Source organism: Cricetulus griseus, chromosome 6 (genome assembly GCF_003668045.3).
Source record: "Cricetulus griseus strain 17A/GY chromosome 6, alternate assembly CriGri-PICRH-1.0, whole genome shotgun sequence".
In the NCBI taxonomy this organism is placed as follows: Eukaryota; Metazoa; Chordata; class Mammalia; order Rodentia; family Cricetidae; genus Cricetulus; species Cricetulus griseus.
The window spans coordinates 58,071,959-58,095,637 of NC_048599.1; the positions used below are offsets into that span (position 1 = coordinate 58,071,959).

At 40.2% G+C, this 23,679-nt stretch overlaps 2 protein-coding genes across 8 annotated transcripts in view; one reads left to right on the forward strand and one right to left on the reverse strand.

The window, feature by feature from the left end:
- Nucleotides 1-20,633, reverse strand: part of Ganc (glucosidase alpha, neutral C) — a 57,090-nt gene extending 36,457 nt beyond the window's left edge. Inside the window, exons 1-9 of one of the 3 annotated variants that reach the window (XM_027422118.2) lie at nucleotides 20,497-20,633; nucleotides 19,685-19,769; nucleotides 18,406-18,468; nucleotides 15,750-15,858; nucleotides 9,464-9,591; nucleotides 5,664-5,846; nucleotides 4,383-4,431; nucleotides 2,372-2,438; nucleotides 1,282-1,378 (exon numbers count right to left, since the gene is read on the reverse strand). In XM_027422118.2, the coding sequence (XP_027277919.1) occupies nucleotides 1,282-1,378; nucleotides 2,372-2,438; nucleotides 4,383-4,431; nucleotides 5,664-5,846; nucleotides 9,464-9,591; nucleotides 15,750-15,858; nucleotides 18,406-18,468; nucleotides 19,685-19,713 (725 nt within the window). In that variant the 5' untranslated portion in view covers nucleotides 19,714-19,769; nucleotides 20,497-20,633. Of the gene's footprint in view, nucleotides 1-1,281; nucleotides 1,379-2,371; nucleotides 2,439-4,382; nucleotides 4,432-5,663; nucleotides 5,847-9,463; nucleotides 9,592-15,749; nucleotides 15,859-18,405; nucleotides 18,469-19,684 lie in introns of all 3 variants that reach the window. The other 2 variants (XM_027422119.2, XM_027422117.2) reach the window with 2 other exon arrangements.
- A 60-nt stretch (nucleotides 20,634-20,693) lies between these two features.
- Tmem87a (transmembrane protein 87A) overlaps nucleotides 20,694-23,679 on the forward strand; it is a 46,325-nt gene continuing 43,339 nt past the window's right edge. For 3 of the 5 annotated variants that reach the window (XR_003486567.2, XM_027422120.2, XM_035446071.1), the window contains exons 1-2: nucleotides 20,694-20,882; nucleotides 22,098-22,158. Coding sequence is in view for 4 of the 5 variants with exons in the window: in XM_027422120.2 (XP_027277921.1) it covers nucleotides 20,727-20,882; nucleotides 22,098-22,158 (217 nt within the window). In the remaining variant the exon portion in view is untranslated. The remainder of the gene's footprint in view (nucleotides 20,883-22,097; nucleotides 22,159-23,679) is intronic. The other 2 variants (XM_027422121.2, XM_035446072.1) reach the window with 1 other exon arrangement.

Consider the following 23,679-nt stretch of genomic DNA (forward strand, 5'->3'; position numbering starts at 1 on the left):
AGGCTTAGATCCTGAAATCAGTGAATCCCAGAACAGCAGACACACTAACCCCTGTCTGCTGATGGACTGTGTGAAGACCTCTCTGCAGCTAAGGAAAAGAAGTGAATCCTAACACACCTCCAGATCTGGAACAGGAATGAGGTGGGGGGGGGGGGGCTCCAAGCTGGGGTTGGAGGTTAGACTAGTCACTATGCCTACCTACGAAATAAACATTTTCCTCCTGAGACAACTTTAAACAGCCTCTGCTTCTCTTCGGTTTTGGCTCCTCTTAGGCAGAAGTTCCTGGGATCCATTAGTCAGTTGTGTCAACCTGAAATGGCTCTCCAAGGGAAATCATAGGTAATTGGAGATACCACATTCTCTGGCTCACTGACCTCTTTAGAGTGAAAGCCCTTTTCTAGAGCAGTGTTTTCTTTTTAGTATTCTCCCAGGGTCACACACACACACACACACACACACACACACACACACACACACACACAAAAAAAAAAAAAAAAAAAAAAAAAAAAAGATCCTACACAGTAGGAGGGAAACCTCCACTTTAATTCCAATTACTCCTGAATTTTATATTTCTGTATTTTTGGGTCTTTAATTAATGTGAGTGTGAGTGCACACATGTGGAAGTCAGAAGGCAGCCTTGTGGTATTGGGTCTTTCTTTCCACTTTTATGTCCTGTCCTAGACTCATTTCTGTTGCTGTGACAGCTACTCTCACAAAAAGCAACCTAGGGAGGAGGGGCTTATTTGGCTTACAGTTCCAGGTTACAGTCTATTATTGCAGACATTCACAGTCAAGAGCAGAGACAGAACAAACAATACAGATCCTCGCTTGCTTGTTCTTACCTAGTTTTCAATTCTCTTATACTGTTCAGCACCCTGAAAACTACTAGGAAGGTTTCTTAACTCTATAAGTAATATCAATGCAGAGACTTTTTAAGGGGTGTTGGTGGCAAACACCTTTAATCCCAGCACTCAGGAGGCAGATGCAGGCAGATCTCTGTGAGTTTGAGGCCAGCCTGGTCTACAGAGTGAGTTCTAGGACATCCAGAGCTGTTACACAGAGAAACCCTGTCTCAAAATGCCCACCTAAAAAGATTTATTTATTATGCCTACAGTATTCTGCCTGAATGCCAGAAAAAGGCACCAGATCTCATTACAGATGGTTGTGAGCCACCATATGGTTGCTGGGAATTGAACTCAGGACCTTTGAAAGAACAGTCAGTGCTCTTATCCTCTGAGCCATCTCTTCAGCCCCTACTTAAGAATTCTTGCTGCCACTTACCTAGTGTTTTTAAGTTGGTGTGATTCTGCATGTTGAGGGATACCATAGAGATGTTCAAATCCATGAAAGGAGAAATCCAAACCAATAGAGGAAGGACCTGTAGAGATCAGACTCATGGCTGAGTTTTGCTTTTCAATAGATCAATCTAAAAGAGTCAGTTAATTTAGCTAACAATACAACTAGGCTGGGAGTAGGGAAATCTGAACTTGCCCCAACAAATCAATGCTGTGCACTGATTTTGATAATAATCAAAATGCTGTGATATTTGGGGATTGGTGAGTGTGTATATAAAAGTGAGTGCTGTATATCATGTATATGAATGAAAAGCTCTGCTCACTTACTAATTATGCTGCCTGAGCTGTGTGCTGAAGCTCCTTTTCTGGTCATACTGAGCATGTTCAGTCTTTGCTGGATGAATTCGTGCCTGGTACTCTTCCTGTCAGTCTTACCTGTGGCTCTCTACAAGAACTATTACATAAGAGCAGCAAGAAGGCTTTCCTGTATCCTCAATATATGACTTCCTGTGGTTGTGATATATGCTGTGTGAGCCTATTTCCTCAACCATATTGCTAAGCCTGATGAGAAGTGTCGAAGATAGACATGTAGTACCTGAAAATTAGTAGCTAAAAATGTTAGAGCAGATGAGCTGTATAACTTGGTTTCTCATCACTTGAGTCTCATGAAGATAGAATGTGGAATTTATAACTGTCTGCTTACTCAGTACAGCAAGCAGTGTGCTGGCTCAGGCCCTTCCTAAGACCATAAGCTGCACATGGTTCATGTATCTCCTTTACTCCTCCATAAGGTATATATAGGTACTGCTCTGTTGCAATGCATTACCGAGGAATAGGAAACCCAACCTGGAGATTCTTGTTCGCATTACAGAAGTTACTTGTTTTAGGTGCCAAATCTCAAGGAATTTATTTATTTATTTATGGCACTAGGGATTGAACCCAGGGCAACCCCATGTTAGCCAAACACTCTTATCACTGATATGTACCTCAAGCCGTCAAAAGACTTTTAGACATAAATATTTAGCTATTTTGGAATGATCCATTTTAATATTATATCCTTAACTTTGACAATTTACCATTAGCTTTGACATCCACAAATTTTCCAAATTTCTCTTCCCACAGGCCTAGGTCTTCTTGATTTTCCTAGTCATATAAAAAGGAGATCAAAATGAACTTATAAACTGCAACAAATGTGGTTACATAACAGTATATCTTATTTGGATTATTAGGAAGACTGAGGCACAGGTAAGATGGCTCAGCAAGTAAAAGCCCTTGCCTCCTAATAATGCAATCTTGACAGCCCAAGTTCAATCTCCATAACCCACATAAGAGTGTTTTCTATGAAAGTCAATACTCATTCTTATGAACCTTTTTTTTTTCTGTGTTGAAATACATAAGACACACTTTATCTTTTAACCCTTTCCAAGTACACAACCCAGTGTCACAAAGTACATTTTCTCTGTGGTATGATGATGCCCATCCTAAACCATCCAGCTCCACAAATTTTTCATCTGCCCAAACTGGACTCCCCTACTAAATAACAACTTTCTACTTCTTCCTTTCTGCACCCCTGGCAAAACTATTCTCCTTCCTTCCTTCCTTCCTTCCTTCCTTCCTTCCTTCCTTCCTTCCTTCCTTCCTTCCTTCCTTTTGGTTTTTCTGAGACAGGGTTTCTCTGTGTAGCTTTGGAGTCTATCCTGGCACTCGCTCTGGAGACCAGGCTGGCCTCGAACTCACAGAGATCCGCTTGCCTCTGCCTCCTGAGTGCTGGGATTAATGGCGTGTGCCACCAATGCCTAGCCAACTATTCTCTTTTCTACTCTATGAATTTGACTAAAGTCACCTCATAAAGTGAAATTGCATACTATTTGTTCCTTTGTGACTGGCTTACTTCACAGGTTGTCTTCAGGTCTTATTCATTTTGTAACACATACTGGAACTTTAATTTTTATGCCAAATATAATTTCACTGTATGTATAGATCACATTTTGGTTTTGCACGTGTTTCTTCCTTCTTATGGTTACTGTGACCAGTGCTACAATGCCCTCACTTTTGGATACATACCAGAAGCAGGACTACTAGGTCATAATGCAATTCCATGTTTAATTTTTTGCTACATCAATTGTCACAAACACCTGTATATGAACTAAAATACAATAGTGTTTTGAAAAATGTAGTCTTTGCATGTAAAATAAATAAAAGGATTTTTTTGACATTTCAAGACAGTTTCTTTGTGTAGCCCTGGTTATCCTGGAACTCACTCTGTATATCATGCTGACCTTGGACTAACTATCTTTTAATCCTGAGTCCTGAGATTAAAGGTGTGCATCACCACCGCCTGATCTCTATAGCTTGAGGCTGACTTTGCTTTCTGAATCCTCAGGCAAGATTTAATAAACCATAAATAATATATCACCACAATTTAAATTATAAGAGCTAGCAAAAAATAAGAGCTAAGATAAGGCCAGACATTTATAACTAATTAGAAGTGTCTGTGTCTTGATTTGGGAGCTGGTTGGTGGCCCAAAAGAAAGCCTGTTACACTAGCTGAATTAGTAAGTTTTGAGTTCAGGTGAGAGACTGCCACATAAGGTGGAGAGTGATGGGAAATAATACCGGGTGTCAACCTCTGGTCTTCACGTGTGTACATGTACCCCCATGCACACATGTATACAGACATGTGCATAGCACATCCACATACACCAACACACAAAAGACTTCTAGATTGCTTATTCTTCATAACTCAGCCAAAATAATCTTTTAAAAACATAAGTGAGACCATTTATCCCTGTGTTTATAATCTTATTTGCTTTTAGGGTAAACTGAAAAGGGTTAGCTTAAAAGACGGTAGACTCTGATGGACAAGGACCTTAGATCAGTTTGATGATGAACTACCAATTCCTTCAATAGTGCCTGCCCTGCAGGAGGCGGTCTTGAACCGATTTTGTTTTAACAAGGACAAGAAATCCCCTTTTATACAGCAGCACACTTACCAAGCACCCTTCTGGAGAAGAGGGGAGCAGAATCCACTATACGCTTACAGGAGTGTCAAAGAACATTAAGGGTGAATTTCTAGATCTCAATTACCTGAGAGGTGTCGGCTGGTGCGCTCTCCTGGTTCCCTTTGGTAGCTCTGCTTTAAACACAGATAAAGTTATTTCAGCCAATGGGAAGACTGGCAGGATTTAATGCATAACAACGACTCTCATTGTCAAGTCCTCATAAATTCTATCCTTTAATTTAGCAAATATAACATCATTATAGCCAGACATGGTGGCACATAACTAATCCAGGGTATCAGAAGTTCACAGTCCTTGTTGTCTGCATAGTAACTTCAAGGCCAGTCTAAGCTACAAGACCCTGTCTCAAAAAATAAAACGAAAACAAAAGCAACAAAAAAAGGAAAGTAGGGGCAGCAAGATGGTTCAATGGGTGAAGGTACAGGCTCTCAAGACTGGGATGGTCTGGGAGAGAGGCTTCTCCCATTTCCACCAAGTGTTGTTTCCAAATTTCCCAGTCTATACTTTCTGTTTTTATCATTAGAATAAGTGATTATGCGGTTCACAGAAAACATTTTGCTTTATTTATTTCTATACAATGATTTTTTTAAGTTGTAAGTTATTTTTATTTTGAAATGTTAGCATTGGAAAATCTATTTATCATAAAAGTAATATGTCCTCATTGTGAGAAAATTAAAAAGTAATGAAAAGAAAGAAAAATAAAAATACCTAAAATGCCAACTACTCTGTCATTATGACATAAATATTCTTTCTATTGTTTCTTTTCTATAAACACGATGAGCAGGGCAACTCACAGAAGAAAAAGTTTATTTGGGCTTAGGATTCCAGACGGATAAGGGTCCATGAATGACAGAGTGGAGGCAGTAGGCAACAGACATGACAGCTAGAGCAAGAAGCTGAGGGCTACATCTTGAACACAAGCAGGAAGCAGAAAGTGAATTGGGGATGGTGTGTGTCTTTTTTACTCCCAGAGCCTGGTTCTGGTGACATACTTCCTCCAGCAAGGACAGACCTTCTAAGCCTCCTCAAACAGTACTACCCATTGGGGACCAAGTATTCAAATCCTGGAGACTAGGGGGGACATCTTACTCAAGCCACCACATTCTTCAACTTTTTTTTTTTTAACTGAGAAACACTAAAAATAGCACAACAAACAATTTGTTACACAAGTTCTTCAGCCACCTTTAAAATCTTTTTTTTTTTTTTTTTTTTTTTTTACTTTTTTGGTGGGGGAGAGGGGAGAAAGCTCAGCCAGTAAGGCAGGAGGACCTGAGTTCGAGGCAGCTGGTATTCACAGACAGGTTGTGTTAATGTAGGTCCTTAAGGGCCAAGTAATGGATACAAATACCTTTGCTTGTGAGGAATCTGTAGGTGCTCAAAGTATAACTGGCCCAGGGAGTTGATGCTGATCACAGCCTCGTTCTCAGACACCAAGTCTACCTTGAATGGGTTTGCTGAGATGTGACACTTCAGATCTCCTTTGCCATCTGTCAGTATCAGGCTGCCAGCATCCCCTGGGCATGAGACCAGCCTGGACAATGGAACAGGAAGAGAAAAATAAATTGCTACAGGTTTCCATGAGTCTTATGCGATTTGTAATTCAGAGTGTTGGTCAGTCTTCCTGTGACAGAGAATAGGTAATGTCTACGGTAGGGAGCTGTCAGGGAGAGGAAAGAAAAAAGCTTGGACAGAAAGAACATTACTCCACCATATACTTCATAACTACAGGTAACAGCGTTGTTCAACATTTCTATGACCAATTCCTTATGAAATATAAATTAAATTAAAAACCAATGGAATTTTTGAAAAAAATTAAGTGAAATCATATATTCAAAGTAATTGGTACAGGTTGGGAATGCAAACAAATGTTCGTCACATCACTTCTGTCTATAATGTATAGTAACACTGGGGCACGGAATCTAAATATTCTTTTTACTTTTACTTTTAAGTTACATACTAAAATTTTATTTTGTGTGCCGTGTGTGTAGGGTGTGTGTGCCACAGTGTGCCTGTGGAGGTGAGAGGATGGCTTGCAGGAGCAGAGGACCAAACTCAGGTCATCTGACTTAGAGGCAGCACCTGTCTCTGCTGAGCCATCTCACCAGCACTATGACAATCTTAGGCTTCTTCAGGCAGGTCAGTCTTCTCCTCATGAGCTTGGCTGTAATAGGCTCTCTAGGATCTACTGACAAAAGGTTTGGAGGCAGAGAAGGCTGGTAAAGGTAAGGCATACGGGACACAGAAATCTCTTTGCAAAGTCTGTCTCAGCTGAGGTCTATTCGATGTGCTCAGGGATGACAGTGACAATTTACCAGAAGGAATAGGAAGGTGACAGAGTGGCTCAGTGGTCAAGAGTGATTATTGCTATCAAGGACTCACATCTGGCAGATCACAACTGCTTGCAATTCCAGCTCCAGGGGATCTGAGGCCATTTTCTGCCCTCTTCAGGCGACCACACATGTGTAGTGTAAGTGCACATTAGAAACATTCACAGAAAGAGCAGGAAGAGGGGTTTCTGCTGGAATGGAAGGCTCAATGAAGTTTGGAAGTTTGGATAGTTAGAATTATCCAAATCTCAAATGCTGGGCATTCCCAATTTTTTTTGCAGTTAATGCCCTAAATCACAGATCTGAGTGGACTGTGAACTCAGCTTATGATCTAATTCAGCAACCTGAAATATAAAACTCTGAGTCTGTATTTGCAGCTACAGAGACTCTGTAGCTAGATAAGATGTGAGATATTTATAGAAACTAAGTCGTTTCCTAACAGTGCTGTGAGTTCAGAACTTAAAACTCCGGGGCTGTTGTTTTATGTCATTAAATGATTCAAAGAGGCTGATGTCAGCCAGGCCACCTCAGAGACTTGGATTCTGAAGGACAGTCACAATGTGCTACATTCCCACCACTTGGTTTGCTTTCAGCAAGCCCCTTATTTCGGTTGACTATCAACAATAAATTAATCAAGAGCATAGGATGCTGTGGTTTATTCTTAGTTGTACCAGTTTCCTGGGTTATAAAAACAGATAACCGCAATAGCTTATTTTCACACAGTTCTGGAAACCTAAGACCAAGGTGTTAGCAGGTTGGTTTATTATCAGGCCTATCTCCATGGCTTGAAGATGGTTGTCTTGTCATCATGAGTGTCCCTATGTATGTGTGACCCTAGTTTTTTCATAGGGTTAGCAGTCATGATGTATTAGGGTCTCACTATTATGTTTCTGTTTTAACTTAACGATCACTTTAACATATCTCTAAATACAGTTGTGTTCTGAGGTACTGGGGATGAGGGCTTCAGCATAAAAATTTGGGGGACAACACTGGTATTCTGTCTTTTAAGGGTACCCAGGTTTTCACTGCCTTCACTGTCATCGACCCTGCCCATATCTGTAGCACTGACCACACCCATGTTGGCGTGGTCACAGGTGAGGAAGTAACTGAGGACAGGACTAGATCTGGGGTCCTGGACCCCAGAGCTCTCTCTAGCTGCTGGACCAGTCACAGGGAACAGCCTGGGAGGATTCCTGGAGCTGGGACCTGTGGCAGCCACCTGCCTCTTGTATAAGTGTAATCTTCCCGAATAAACTTTACTTAACCTGTACTGAGTGTAGTGAATCTTGATTCCCACTCAATAAACTAGGTCAGCTAGTTAATCTCAAACCCACAGCCAGTTGCTTATACCCACTTCTGACATCAACTACAGTGTCAATCAGGGGTTTACGGTCAATGAAAGAAACAGTTCTGGATATTTTAAGTAGAAAAATACATAATTTACCAAAGAGAACTGGTTGTCTATAACATCATTAGGAAGGTTTAGCCAATAGGTCTCAGGCTAGCTCTCCAGTAAAGGTCCCAGGCATAAAACTGGGTAACTGGACAGTGAACTTATATCTCAACTATAATCATAAAGTTGAGAAATCAGAAGTCATTGTGGCTATAGCTTGGCTCAAGGATTACACTATCTTAGCTGTAATACGAAGATCAGGGATCTGTAGTCCTAACTGTTGACGTTACAGCCAGTCTACAGCTGCCACATCTAGATAAGCTCAGCAATACTGAACATTTTTGTTCAGTATGCATGACTGGCAGAAAGTGAATCACATCAGAAACTCTAGGTAGAAAAGGGTCTGGGAAAGGGTAAAAGGCTGCTTTCAGTGTTTCAGTTATTTTGGTAGCTAAAGGTCCCCTAGAAAGCAGTTGGGAAGCTGGGCAGTTGGTGGCACACGCCTTTAGTCCCAGAACTTTGGGAGGCAGAGGCAGGTGGATCTCTGAGTTTGAGACCAGCCTGGTCTACAAGAGCTAGTTCCAGGACAGGCTCCAAAGCTACACAGTTCTCTGTCTTGAAAAACCATAAAAAGAAAGAAAAGAAAGAAAGAAAGAAAGAAAGAAAGAAAGAAAGAAAGAAAGAAAGAAAGAAAGAAAAAAGTTGGGACCAAAGCAGACTAACAGCAATACTTACCACACAATATTTACATAATCCTTACTATCTATTGGCCACATGTTTTCATGGAAAAATAACCTACATAAAACTTTGGTAGGATATGGATGAAATTAAAGCTTCTGTCTTAACCTTATATTCTTTCAGTGACAAAAACAACAAGGCAAAGCAACTGATGTTTTACCCGAATGCCTGTGGAGAACTAATGGAAATTTTGTAAATACTTGAAAAATTCTTGAATCCCTAGAGATGTTTTCACCTAGATACTGAACATTAATTAATCTCTGGCTCTAAGTAAAATTAAATGTTAGGTTTTTGAGAATATCCTTAATTAAAAATGAGTCTGTGTAGCTGTATAAATCACTGGGAAAGTTATCAGTGTGTTAGATCTCCTGAGCCATGGTGCTAATCCGAGTGAGCAAATTAAAGAGCTTTTCTTCTGCTTGCTTCCAAGCTCTGCCTAGTAAACTGTGTTGTTGTGAGAAACAGAGCGGGCCCAAAGTTCTGTCTCTCCTCACTGGGAGGTACAAAACAGTTTTGGAGTGGGAGATAAAGAAAAACAGAATAGGTAGAAATGTATAAATGTATCCCCAAATGATTGAATACTAACCCTGTAACTAACTGACTATAACTCTGAACAAACAGGGAGTGCTTTCAAGGTATGGTTAAAGATTCCCAGGAGGTTGTACGTAATAGACCCTGTCCTTGGCTTACCTTACAGTTCTTAGCTTGCTGGTGATGACGTCAGGAACCTCATACCTTGGTTTCAGTGGAGTTTCTTCATTAATTTTAAGTCTGAAAATGTTTTTCTCTATGCCATAAACTTCAACCAGGAGAGGAGTCTGGGAGTAGAGGTGTGAGATTAGGTTACTTCAGTGATAATCTAGTCTAATAATTAAATTACAATAATTAGGAAAGCATTTGTTTAAATTATTATAGGCCAAGCAAATTGAGAATGCTGGCAATAAAAAGAACAGTCCAAATCTATGCCTGTACTTGCTTGGCTATGGCTGTAGTACAAGAAATATCTTCTGTGTGTCGTGGCTAGGTAAACATATGATTACCCAAACCAGGATCTTTAGAGTGAAAGGGGTCTCTACTAACAATTGAACTGGATAATAAGCTGCAACCAGACTTGAAAAATTGGGATGTATGACCAGGCACAGACATGCTGAGTTTGGGCATTAAATTCAGTCTAACCAGGCTCCAGCTAAATGAAAACTGAAAGAAACAGGCCCAGGAAAAGAACTGAGAAAAATGGTATCTTTACAGTTCTTAAGCATGGATGAAATGAGGCCCACTGCACTAAAATCAAGATTTTTACAGCCAGGAAAAGGCTTCCAGGGAGCTTTCTCAAAGTGCTGGGGAAATTTAGGTAAAAATTTCCAAGAGTGCTGGAAACAACACAGAACCACAAAGAGAGCAAACCTGAAAAAATGAAATCCAAAACAACAGCAGAGAAACTCCACAAGAACTGAAATGGCTGGATTTGGGTCCCAAAATGAAGCACCCAGATTGGAGGATGACTTGAAGACAAACTTTTAATCAATGTATCATACTAGTCTCCTGCAAATTATTCATGAAGCATGCTGCTGAGCTTTGGTTACACATGGGTACCTGTACTGTGTGTGTCTGCTATGATGTAGGCTCAGCAGGAAAGGCCACATGATGTCATGTCAACGACATGATGTGGTGAAAGCAGAAGATACACAGCACTAAAAATATCAAGCAGCATTTGAAGAGCCTCGTGAGTGACTGGAACTTTGCCTCTGGGACTATACAAGATCAGGGCACAGTACCAGTAATACTGTCCCGAAGAACTACCAGTTAGTGATGTGGCTATAGGTATGTTCATAGTTCCTCTAATACAGGACTACAGGACTGTTCTAGAACTCATTTTAACTACTGCTTACATGCTTGCTTTTTCACATATTTGAGTTCTCTCCAGTATGCCACTAGAATTCCAACATTTGAAAATGTCCAAATACAAACAGAGCTGAAACTCAGATTATCTATTCTCTCCCAAGCCAGACATAAAGTTTCATGGTTCTTTTTTAATTCAACTAGCATTTATTTTATATGTATTATCGTGACCACTGAACTCTTAGAGGGGTTTCATTTTAGAGAAGATGATACCTACGTAAGATTTACAAAGAGCTGAGATTGGCAAAGCAGGAAGGGGAATACTATTTTGTGCAAGGTGAAGGCCTGGGAAGGGGGACTTAAAAAGAGCCTTCAGGAATTGGTAGGAGAGTAAGTTAGGCTCCTATTGCTGTGATAAACACTATCACTAAGAGCAAGTTAGTGATAAATAAAGAAAAATTTATTTTACATTGTATCTTACAGTCTACCATGGAGGTCAGAGTAGGTACTCAAGACAGGAAGCAGACACCATGGAGGAGCATTGCTTACTCGCTTGCTCTTCATGGCCTGCTCAGCTATCTATTTTACACAATTCAAGACCACTTGCCCAGGGATGTCACCAAGCACAGAAAGCTGAATTCTCCTACACCAATCATTAGTCAAGAAAAAGTCCCACAACACAGGCTAATCTGATGGAGGCATGCTTTCATGGATCCTCTTTCTCCCCAGATGACCCTGGATCAGATGCTTCCTAATGTTTTCTGCCTGTGAGTAATATACCATCAGATGATGTTAAGAATGTAAACAGAACAAAACACAACATAAAATGTTAACAATGGGCCTCTATTGCAAGCAACATCTAGTGTTTTTTTGTTGTTGTTGTTTTAATAAGCTAAGCAAGCTGTTGGAGGGCCCAATTTCAAGCCTTGGGTTGATAACTGTCTAATCTTTCCCTTGTGCCCAACTGCCCTAAGCATAAGCTGAACATTCTTCCTTTGGCAGCTGTCACCAAGGCACACCAGCTGCGTTGAACAATTCATGAAAGGCTTTGTGGAAACTATACCCCAGCTGCAGAGAACACTGCAACCAAGATGCCGCTGAATCCACCACACACTTCTGCTTCAACAGGCCTTGCTCTAGTGTGGAAACTTTCATTTGAGCTATGACAAGCCTTGATGGTCACCAGATTAGTTTGCCTAGAGCTTCTCTGTAGGGCTGCTCTAGATCTTGTAATAGCAGTCCTTAATTAGGTCAGGAGGAAGAATAGTACCTCCCTAGTAACTCAGCAAAATCCCTGAGCTGTGCTTATGCAATACCCTTCATTGGTGGGAATGGAAACTGATACAATTAGTGGAATTTCAAACTGGGCCCAAGCATGCCATACTCATTTCCTAGATAAACAATTAAGCTGTTTTCCAGCTCATTTGTTTTCATATTATATTGTGTTATTGATTTTGCTATCTTTTAGATGATCTCAGCTATGTGTGATAACTGTAAGCATGATGACCTCCTGCTAGGTTTTAGCCCATTTCCAGATGGCAATTAGCCTATCCAGGTATGGCTCTGTTTGGCCAGTTCCCAATTAACTGCTTATTGGCCACTCAGGATGAACACTGTTTGCTAAGGAGCAGCTGTGCTCATCTAGTTGGCAAAGATGGGAAATGGCTAGTTGGCAAAGTCTCCTTTTCATTACATTTAGTTGAAGAGGCAAGGAGTAACTTCATACAGAGACTTAGCGATATACTTGCATCCTCAAAGAAGCTGCTAGAAGCATCTCTGGTGAAGCTATGATAACAGGCTGCAAAAGAAAGTAAAAATTCTTACAACTGTTTGCCCAAATCAGCAGGAAACACTGTTAGCAATATAAAGTCCATTAACGATAAAGCTTTAGTCCTGTCAACCTTGCTAGCACTACAGAAGACAATATGCATTTCCCTGTATTAATGCCAAAGACCAGATCTCTGCCACTCAACCGTGCCACATTTTCATTCAAGGCAAAAATTTGAAAACAGCAGGAGAGAAAAATAAAACCTGAACAGTATTAGTTAACACTTTTCTACTCATTTTCCTTAACTGTTTTTCTTCTAATAGCTTCTTTATTGAACATTTACTTGTATATTTACAAACACTATTTTTGATTGCTATGTGATATTAGGCTTGTAAGAGCTCATGTGGGGAGTCCTCAGGATGGAATTATTGCCTTTATAAGACAAGAATTTGCTTTGCCTGTGTCTTTCAATCATGCAGGATACGAGGTGCCTATCGGCAAGCCAGAAAGAGGGTCATTGGGATGTGGTGTTGGCACTTTGGAAACTAAGAGATAAATCTGTTGTTTAACTCACTTGGTCTATGGTATTTTGTTATGCAGCCAAAGAAAACTAAGACAATGTTGATAAAGCTTGATTTTGTTTCCTAATTGCTTATTAGGAGTAGATCCGGGGAAAGGAACTGGACTTCAAGAATGACAAGTGGTCAAACTCTGAAGTCAATCATTCAAGGCTTTAAAAGTGTGGGGGCAGGCAGCTCAGCACATGGAGTTCCGGTTTGTCAGAATCTGCCTCCTTGGTGCAATTTGAGAACTGCAGCTGTGAGCTGAATATGATCCTCTTAGGTTTTGGATGCTGTCTCTCTGAACCTGAAAGAAAAAAGCTATTGTTCTTATTAGGTGCACACATGCAGCAGCTTGTTTTAAATCTTTGGACCACACTGACACTTGATGTGCAATCTCCTTAATACATTTGTCTCAGTCTAGAAATAACTTTTGACCATGTTCCTATGCAAGGAGATGGCTATGAAGTTTGGACAACTTCTCAGATTACTGTCTGGGGATTATCTTCACTGTCCATTAAAGCAACAGAGGGCATGGAATCCTAAGTTCCCTACTAGTTATCTCAACTCTATATATCAGTTGGACATTGAAACAGAGTCAGGCAGAATTTCAGGGTGACTTTTTAAAACATACTATAGTTTGCTTGATATTATAGATACAGCTTTGATATTTCCAGTCCCTGAATGTGGACTATGTTTGAAGCATCCACAAAGTTCTTAGTCTTTGGGGCTTTGTTGCTGACATTTCAGATAATTTGTTCTTTCTTGATAGACTTCCTGGCTCCCTCCTTAGCTACGTGCTGTCTTGTATGGAGATCCATCCTCTAGGGCCCTTTGCACTGTAAAATTTTCCTTTTGTAGATCATGCATCAGATCTGTTGGGCTCTGGTTGGTACCTGACTTGAACTGCTTGGCCTCTCAATGCAAAAAAAAGATCTTTTGTAACATAAGCAGGCATGTGTAGGAGTCTGGCACTAACTGCAATGGTATCAATCTGTGTTTTGAATTGAATTTTGGTTTATTACTAATATTTGAAGTAATTCTGCTTCATTTTCTTTGCCTTGGCATCTTTATGATAATGGATGGTTCAAGAGGTTCTATGTGCTAAGCATCCCCAAGGATGGATAAGGATTTTATTTCCAGATCATGGCCACTACAACTTGCTGTCATCATATAATGAAGAGAAGAAGGAAAGTTTGATTCCTGGAAAGCCTCTTCTGGGCTCACTAAACTAAGTCAAGTTTGTTGAACACTAATAGTTTCTAAATTGTAAGGTCTTAGAGAACCCTCCTCCAACATTGGGGGATAGTTTTTATCCTGGGTTCTGTTGCGTTTCCTCATTAAAGCATTGCAAAACAGGAACTGTGGCAGTCACAAGCAGATTTCACACGATGTTCAGCTGAAAGTCGACGTCTGGGAACTGGAAAGGTTAGACAGTTAGTGGAGTCACTCTGTAATCGGGGAGTGGACCCAGACCACAGACTTTTTCTTTTCTTTTTTAAAGATTGTATTTATTTATTACGTACACAACATTCTGCCTCCACATATGCCTGCACGCCAGAAGAGGGCACCAGATCTCATTATGGATGGTCGTGAGCCACCATGTGGATGCTGGGAATTGAACCCAGGACCTCTGGAAGAGCAGCCAGTGCTCTTAACCTCTGAGCAATCTCTCCAGTCCCCACAGTCTTAATGAACTATGTTTCTGTTCAAGAAATACCAGTTAACTCATATTAGTCTGAGAGGCTCCAGAAGCTTAAGATGCTTTTAGAAGCTGGAGAAAGTATGGGTTAGAATGAAGCGCCAGGCGACTCGTGCAGTCTCACTTTCTGGTCCAGCTCAAAGCACTTCTATAACTGACCCATTTCTGTGACACATATGAAGTAGTGTGGTGAACTAAAAGGTGAGAGAGAAGTCCTTAAGATATCCTACTGTAATTCTTTTACTTTGTAGGAACTATGGTGATCTGATAGTGAAACAGCTCAGAGACAGACTATTCATGTCTTGGGTTTTCCACTGCATAATACTCTTATCTATCTGTTCCTTGGCAATCAACATTTTGACATTTGGACATTTGCTGAATCTGCTCCTTGTTCAGGCTCCATGAGAAACTGTTCTACATTATAGTGCCAGAAGTGTATGGATCTTTGATAGAATCTGTCAAAGAAAGAAAAATACAGCTATGTGACACTGCGCAAGTGTCTTCCTAGATTTCGTTTTCCTTATTTGATAATTGGGGATAATTCAATTTATGTCTTAGGTGCACTGTGAAAATGAGTTAATAGGAAACAACACATGTAAAACATCTAGAAGAACATGTGACACGAGGCAACCTCTCTGTTGATATTCACATTGTATATGAAGGTTAAGATTGGCTGGGTACAGTGCCAGAAGCACTTGGCACTTGGGAGATAGAGGAAGGAGGCTGGAAGTTGGAGAAGTCTCAGTCAAGTAGCAAGCTGGAGACCAGCTGGGTCACATGCAGCCCTACCTCAAAAAGAATTTATTAATACAGGATCAGCATATATACATATATGTATATATATATATATATTATATGAAAAAAGGTATTTCTTCTCTAACCTGGTGTTGGCAGTAGTGGCAGTGCATACCTTTAACCACAGCACTCAGGAGGCAGAGGTGGGTGGATTTCTGTGAGTTTAAGGCCAGGCTGGTCTCCAGAGTGAGTTTTGGGTCAGCCAGGGATACACAGAGAAACACTGTCTTGAAAAACAAAAACAAAAATAAAAACAAAATGTATATAATTCAATCCCAATTAATATAAGAGTAAATTGTCCTTCCACCTCACCTTATTTGCTTCACTGATGATTTGGAACCTGGTGCTGTCCTGTTCTGTTGTGACTGAGTCTAACAATGCCTGATAGGTGGTATTCTTGGAGAGCTGCTGTTTCTGCCGCCTACAGATATAGAGTATTGTGCTGGTTAGTTTTGTCAACTTGGCACAACGTAGAGTCATCTGGAAAGAGGGAACCTTAATTGTGAAGATGCTGCCATCAGACTGGCCTGTAGGAAAGTCTGTGGGGGCTTTTTCTCGAGTAATTTACTGATGTGGGAAGGTCCATCCCACTCTGGGTGAAGCCTCAGGTGGTATAAGAAAGGTAGCTGAGAAGCTGGGGCAGGGAGGGGGGAATGGGGGCAGCAAGTCAGTAAGAAGCACCCCTCCATGGTCTCTGCTTCAGCTCTTGCCTCCAGGTTCCTGCACTGAGTCCCTGCCCTGACTTCTCTCAATGATGGACTGTTATTGGAAGTTTGTAAGATGAAACAAACCCTTTCCTTTCCAGGTTGCTTTTGGCCATGGTCTTTAATCACAACAAAAAGCAAACTAAGAAAAATATATAGATATATAAGAACTGCTTGTGATTTGTCTGTATCTAATAGAATATATCAACACATGAATGCCAGTAAAATTGACTGGCATAGACAGTATTGATACTCTTATACAGTACCAAGAATATATTACTAGAGTTCTAATAAATTTATGTCTAAAATAATATTAATTTCAACACAATACTGCTCGAGAATAGCATCTTGTCTCCTTTATTTAGAAAGCAGGTGATTTTCTCTCTTTTGTATGTGTATGGGTGTGTACATGTTCAAGTACATTTGACTAATAGGTGTATGAACATGTGAGCGGGGCCAGAAAACAACTCAAGTGTCATTTCTTAGGGACACCCATATTTCCATCTGTAAGTCAGCGTCTCTTACTAGTGTGGGGTTAGGCAAGTAGGCTAGGCTGGCTGTCTAGCAGGGCCGTCAAGAGATCTGCTTGTCTCTGCCTCCCCAGTGCTAGAATTGTAAATGCCTATGACCAGTAGTTTTATAATAGTCTAGGGATTAAACTCAGGTCTACTAGAGGGTATTTTACTTACTAAGCCATTTCCCCATCCTAGACTTGAAAAATAACTTTTATGAACTTAAATTCCCCCCTCTTTTTCATGAAATGGAACTTTAGTAGTAATTCAATATATTCTAGTGGAAGTTCAGTGTGGGCCATTGGTTTAACAAGGTGATTGGGCATTCACTGTATACTTCCCTGTAAGGTAACTGTTTTGAGTAAAAATGGCATCTTTTTTTCTTATAGAACAGAGAATGACTGAAATAGAAACTTAAAAATATATGAAACAAATTTTGCTGGGCATGGTGGCATAGCACCTTTAATCCCAGCACTCAGAAGACAGGCAGGATGTTGTTAGTCCAATGTCAGTCAGATCTACATAGTGAGACAATGTCTCAAATAATAAACAAGCAAACAAAACCCCAAATTAATCAAGCAAATAAACTAAAAATTAATTTTGATGATTTCAGTTTCAGATTCATAATAAAAATAGATATAAATCAGGCTCTTGAACCAACTAAGCCACCAAAGCAGACGTTTTAAAAGATTTTAAAGATACTTTTCCTAGGCTCAAATAGCTTCATAGAATAATAAAGTAAGTATAAAAGATCCCTACAGAGGGAAATCTATCAACAATTAACACATTTCAAGTGTATTTACCTTTTGATACAGTTACCAAGTTCCTAGAAATCCAAATTTTTGTTGTTGTTTGTTTGATTTTGCTGTTTTGTTTTCCTTAGTGCTAAGGATCAGGCCCAGAGCCTTTCACAAAATAAGAAGGTACTCTACTGCTAAGCCATATCTCCAGCTCCACTTTTAAAAATCTATCCTACAAATCACTTGCATGCACAGGAAATGACAAACACAACTCTTCATATGGTGGTGCTCTTATAGTAAAAGATTAAAAAGAAACAACAAACTGAGACTCTAGCAAGTGGATCTGGAACAAAATAAACTGTAGTGCATCTATCCAGTGGAATACCATGAGCACAAAAACAGAGAGAAACCTCCATGCACTGAAGAGGAAGGTCTTCAGAGTAAAATATAAAGCAGGGGGTAAGGAGACCGAACACTTCATATAGAAATCTATTTGTAGGTATAAGGAAAGAGGTGATAAGAATATATGTATTTACAAAGAACACTGGAAAACATATAAGAGATTAATACATATGCTTACTTGAAGGGACAGGATAATGGAAAAGCAGAGGAAGGAGTAATACTTTCAATATATATTTTTTATATGATTTTTCAAACAAGGTAAGTACATTATCTTTGAAAGGACACACATTTAAAAATATTTTAGCTTTGAAAATAAAATACAGGCTGGGTGGTAGTGGTGCACACCTTTAATCCCAGCACTTGGGAGGTCAGCCTGGACTACAGAGCAAGTTCCAGGAGAGCCAAGACTACACAGAGAAACCCTGTCTGGAAAAACGAAGGCAAAAAAATATATAATTTAAATCATTTAATAGTAAGTATATAAAATGATTCATTAGATTTCCTAAAGGCCATCTTTTTAGCTCCTCAGTTCTCAGTGCAATTGCAAAGCTTAGTGCAATTAATTTGAAAATATTGTCAGGAATGTTTTCTAGGTGATATATTTACTTACCTGTAGAAAGCAATCTCACTACAGTCTCTGAAAATGGTTTTATCCACAGCTTCATCTTCAACACTAAATTAGAAATTTTAAGAAATATATTTTACATAAGATCTGTGAGCTCAATTTTTGTGCCTTCCATAATTATAGTATAAATATGCAAAATAAACTTTGGGAATTTAATCTGCATTGCAAAACTCCATCACTGCTGTAACATAAGACTTCATGGGGCAACAGTATGTATTCTGCAGAACAATACTCTTTTGTAAAACTACCAAATTTAACAACAAAACATCTCCAAGGCTTGATCTAAAGCCATGGGGAAGGGGCACTGCCAATTATGAGGCAGAGAGCTTTTAAAATAATAGCCACAACACTAAAATCTGAAATAATAAATCCAAACCAAACCAACCTACCCACCTATTTAAAGAGCACAGTATTTTCAGAACATACACTTCCTGAGAATTTAGACCTGAATAAGACATAGAGTGCCTAAATGTTTTGTTAAAGTCTAACAGGGAACCACAAGATAGGCTCCAAATCTTCTAACAAAGGTATGTGCCAGGTGCCAAGAGTCAGAGTGGGAACAAACACAGACAGAAAAACTTGCCAGAGGATTCCAACAATCTAGAGACTAATATTCTTTAGAACCAATTTTAATCCCAGAAGAATTGCATCTGGAATAAAATATAAAAAATGTACATTACTACTTGAATATATATGTATTTCAATTAGCCTTTCGCTGGTTAAAACAAATATAAGCTAGGTGGGAGGGGGCTGGCTTTGGTAAAGAGGTGTGGCTTCTTGCCCCTGCAGTTATCGTGAAAGTTGAAAGAAGCTAAACTATGAAAACAGGCCTGGGCAGATAGAAACACTTAGCCATATCAAGAAATTGTTTTATCGTGGAAAAAAATGAAACCCTTCATTAAACTCGGTTTTTTGGGCACTGCTTATTTTAATCAAGTGTGCAAACATTAGGAGATCTTGCAGTCTTCCGTTTCCAGTTGTGAAGAATGAGCCATGGAATGGCACAGAAAGAGAGGGAACCACCTAAATGTGGGATGCAGCGCCCTTAAAACCCATGTCTTAGAATTTGAAAGGCAACTTTTCCACTGTTAAAGTACGTTGAGAGGTTAGCTATTAACATTACCCAACTCCCTGCAAGAAGCAAGAAAGAACGATGAAGCAAATACCAAACATTCAAGGAAGTTCAGTTAAAACGTTAAGTGAAGCCTTCAAAGCTAGAAGTTTGTTTTCGGAGTCAGTTCCTGCTGGAGCAACTGGCCTTTACCTGATTTCCTCTTTCTCAGCTGCTTCCATGGCTTCCCTGTTAACTCTGCCTGGCTCCTAACTCTCAGGTCACGGCCCCTGGCGATCTTTTAAAAAAGGCAACAAGCAGACTTGTTAAATTATGGACCCGTACTTCACAGTCAAACTTATGGGAAATAAGAGTCCCCTCCAGATGCTTAACGGGTGCGGGGGAAGTGGAGGGGTGGGAGGAGGAAGCAAATCTTGACTTTTTCTCCTGGGATTTTCTCAGGTGCAAACCAACGCGTCTACAGGAATACACTTGTTAAATACTTCTTGGTTGAGAGTGGCTGATGAACCTTGCTTTTATTGGCGGAGGAGGCGTGCACGCAAACATCCCTAGAGGTTAAAATCTAGAGCGTGAGAAACAGGAAGCGCCCAGACAGCCTCAGGGTCTGGTCTGTCCCAGTGGCTGTCACTCTGTACTACCGAAAGCTGACCCGATCTCTCCCCACTTTTAGTCTTGAGTCGGGAGTGCCGTCTGGGAGTGCCGATGTCGCCGGTCAAACTGCGGCAGCTGACCTACAGTCTTTGGGGGGTTAAAGGGGACTTTGAGGCTCATGAATCGCTTCTACTCCAGCCCTGCCAAATTCCAGGCTCTGCTTCCACAGCTGGAGAACTCACTCCTGGATGTCAATCATGCATCTAGTGTGCCGGGTTCCACAGACTTCTGACTGACCGGCGCCTGACCTTGACTTGCAAAGGATGAGGGGCGGGAAGAAGCGAGAGGAGCAGAGACTTGACCGGTGCACTGGGTTCCTTTAATGGCGGGAAGAACAGAGGGAAGTACCGGACCTCAAAGGCTCGGGTGGTTCACCTCCAGGTGACACTTGGATTGAGACAGGAAGACGCCTGCGCAGTAGGAACAAAGTTTCTGCAGCGCTCTGACGGTCGGAGGGAAGATCGCCGTTTCAAGGACCCGGATAATCCCGCCCACATAGCAGAGCCGGAAGAGGGTGGGACAAGTAGGAAGAAGGCGGGACTAGCCAGCCGGAAGAAGGCTCAATGCTTTGGGTAGTCGCTTCATGGCTGTGAAGATGGCGGTAGCTGCGTGGCTTCAGGTGTCTCCTGTCATTTTTCTTCTTTTGGGGGCGCAGCCGTTCCCATTGTCCTTTTTTGGTGCAGGGCCAGCACCCGTGTTTGCCGCAGATAGATCAAAGTGGCACATTCCAATGCCGTCGGTGAGTGTTGGAGTCGCTATTGAGCTGGAGGGGGGGATGAGAGGTGGGGCTACGGTGGCCCAAGGGGTCCAGGATGGTTTCAGGAAAGTCGGTTTTCAAAGTGGGTGGGATACCCGGAGTGTGCCGCCCGGGTCTCACCTTCCCGGAGCTGAGAGCTGGCGCTGTGTGCCTTAGCTAGCAGCAGTGTCAGAGTCAAGCGGGTTCTCACCGGGAAAGTAACGCAACTTTCAGCGCCAAACTTGAGAGAAACTTGATGCACAAGTACATAGTAGTTTCTCTTTCAAGCTAGAATGTCACAAAATCCGGTAACTCAGGCTTGGATGAAAGGGATGTATAAATAGGAGTCTTTATTTTTAACTCTAGTGTTTTTTTTTTTTTTTTTTTTTTTGTAAAAAACATTTCTACGGATGAGATGGCTTGATTTGGTTTAAACTTCGAAATGTTTTTTGTGATTAGGGGACATAGGGATTTTTTTTTTAAATGTGTTTTAACGTGGGAATGGCCAAAACAAAACAATTCTAAAATGTAATGATGTAAGGATACTCTTTCCTCTGGATATTTAACTGATAGGCTCACCTATTTCCCTCTCAGTTTTAAAACCTCGTTTGAGTAAGTGTAGTATTTTGAACCACAAAAACCAGATTTTGGCAAGAACTGCTTTAAAAACCAATAGCTGTTTTGTTGACTTTTTTGTTTTGTTTTTGTCCTGTTCACCGCACATTTATATGGCACATTTTGCAGTCTTTATTCATTTTGGCAAAGGTTTTTGGGTTTTGAATTGTAGTTGTCTATTTGTTGTTGAAATGATTAATAGTTAAGTCCTTTTAAATTTAAAAGTAAAACTGTTCAAAGGTTATTTGAAAGCTATGATTGGCTGTTCCGAGGAATAGTTAGTAAGGAAAAGGAGCTGTACATCTCATGATTGTAAAAAGAGCTAGTGCCCTTTTTACCCTACAGTGATGCTTTTAAGTTAAGTTGAAATTTGCAGCAGCCTCCCATTTATAGTCCCTGCTTTATGGCCTTTGGGGAAGAACTCATGACTACATTGAGTGGCAAGAGCCAATAGTTTGGATGTGATTGGCTTTCACTAGAAGAAAAGGTGTTGTCCTTTTGATTAAGAAAATTAATTTGAATATTTTATTAATTTAGGTATTCAGATTCTGTTTCAAAAATCGCAATGCCCTGATGCTAATTTTCTTTCCTTTATCTTTGCAGGGGAAAAATTATTTTAGTTTTGGAAAGATTCTTTTCAGAAATACTACCATCTTACTGAAATGTGAGTTTTTAAATTTCATTGTTATTTGAGCTTCTTAAGCATAGAAGCTTATTTTCTACCTTGGTCTGCTTGTGTGTGTTGTGTATGTGTGTGCATGTATGAATATGTGTGTATATGCAGCGGAAGGCCAGAGGTCAATTACTTGTGTCTTCCTCAGGTCCTCTCTACCTTTTGTTTTGAGACAAGGACTCTCCTGTAACTTGGAGCTTGCTGATGGGCTGGGCTGGCTGACCAGCAAGCCAGCACTGGGATTATAGGCATGGGTCACATTTTAACAGGAGTGCTGGGGTATGAATTCAGGCCCTGATGCTTGTGTGGGAAGCAAGCATTTTTCCAACACAGCCATCTCCCTAACCCCTAATACATTTTAAGTTCAGAAATCTTTAGTGTAACTAAATTCACAATATATTATCCAGAATACTTGTATGAATTTTTGTCTTAGTCTCTTGTTTATCAGTTTACTATGTTATGTATAGATCTGCTACTATATGTGACTTATATGACATATTTGTATTATACATTGATACTGAATATATACTCTATTGAATTCATATGTTGACTTTAATGCTATACAGAGTGTATATATATATGTTAAAAATTATGTATATATTTAATTACATTTCAGTTGTATTATATTTAATTTTGTTGGATGATTGCTTGCATCATTTTTAAATCTGTTCTGAGTCAGAATATCACTGATATTACTCCTGTGTACTTGTTAGCTGTTTACTGAAAACATGGCCTAGGTTTGCCAGACTGTTGGCTCAGATATTCAGTAGATCTTCTGTTTGCCAAGGGAGTGTTTTACACTTCAAGGAACGCTGCGTTCAGGGATATTACCAGGAAATAGAGATTATGTAGAAGAAAACCAGTTTGTTCAGTGAGATAGCCACAGCATCTGGAGCTAAATTGTTCCATATGTACTAAAACCTCCCATTCAGTTTTGAAACTTTATTTTCAGAAGTAAATGTTTTGGAGTTGCTTTGTTTTTGAGATAGGGATAGTATTCTAGATCATCACTGTAATATGATCTACTTTGTTTTTTTTTGAAAGGGTCTCATTGGTCGCCCAAGGCCAGTCTTAGGCTTAGCTTCTTAAGTGCTAGGATTATAGGCATGAGCTGCCATCCCTTGTTTTTTGTGTGTTTTGAACATACCTTTGTCCCTGAAAATGCAATAAAGTCATAGTTGAGTGATTTTTATACTTTTGTTTAGTAAGTGGTTATAAGACTAGTACTGTGTGCTGAGTACTCTACTAGAGAAGTGGTAGAAAAATTCTCTTTTCTCATTGAGCTTACACTTTAGTGGGAGGGAAAAGAGCAGGTAAAATCTCTGACAAATATGGTTGTGATGGCTAGTTTTAATTGTCAACTTAACACAACTCAGAATAACTTGGGAAAAGAATCTAAAGGAGGGGTTGTCTAGATCAGGTTGGTCAGTGGCCACGTCTGTGGGAGATTGTCTAATTATGTTAATATAGGATGTTCCAACATAAATGTAGGCAGGACCATTCCCTGGATTT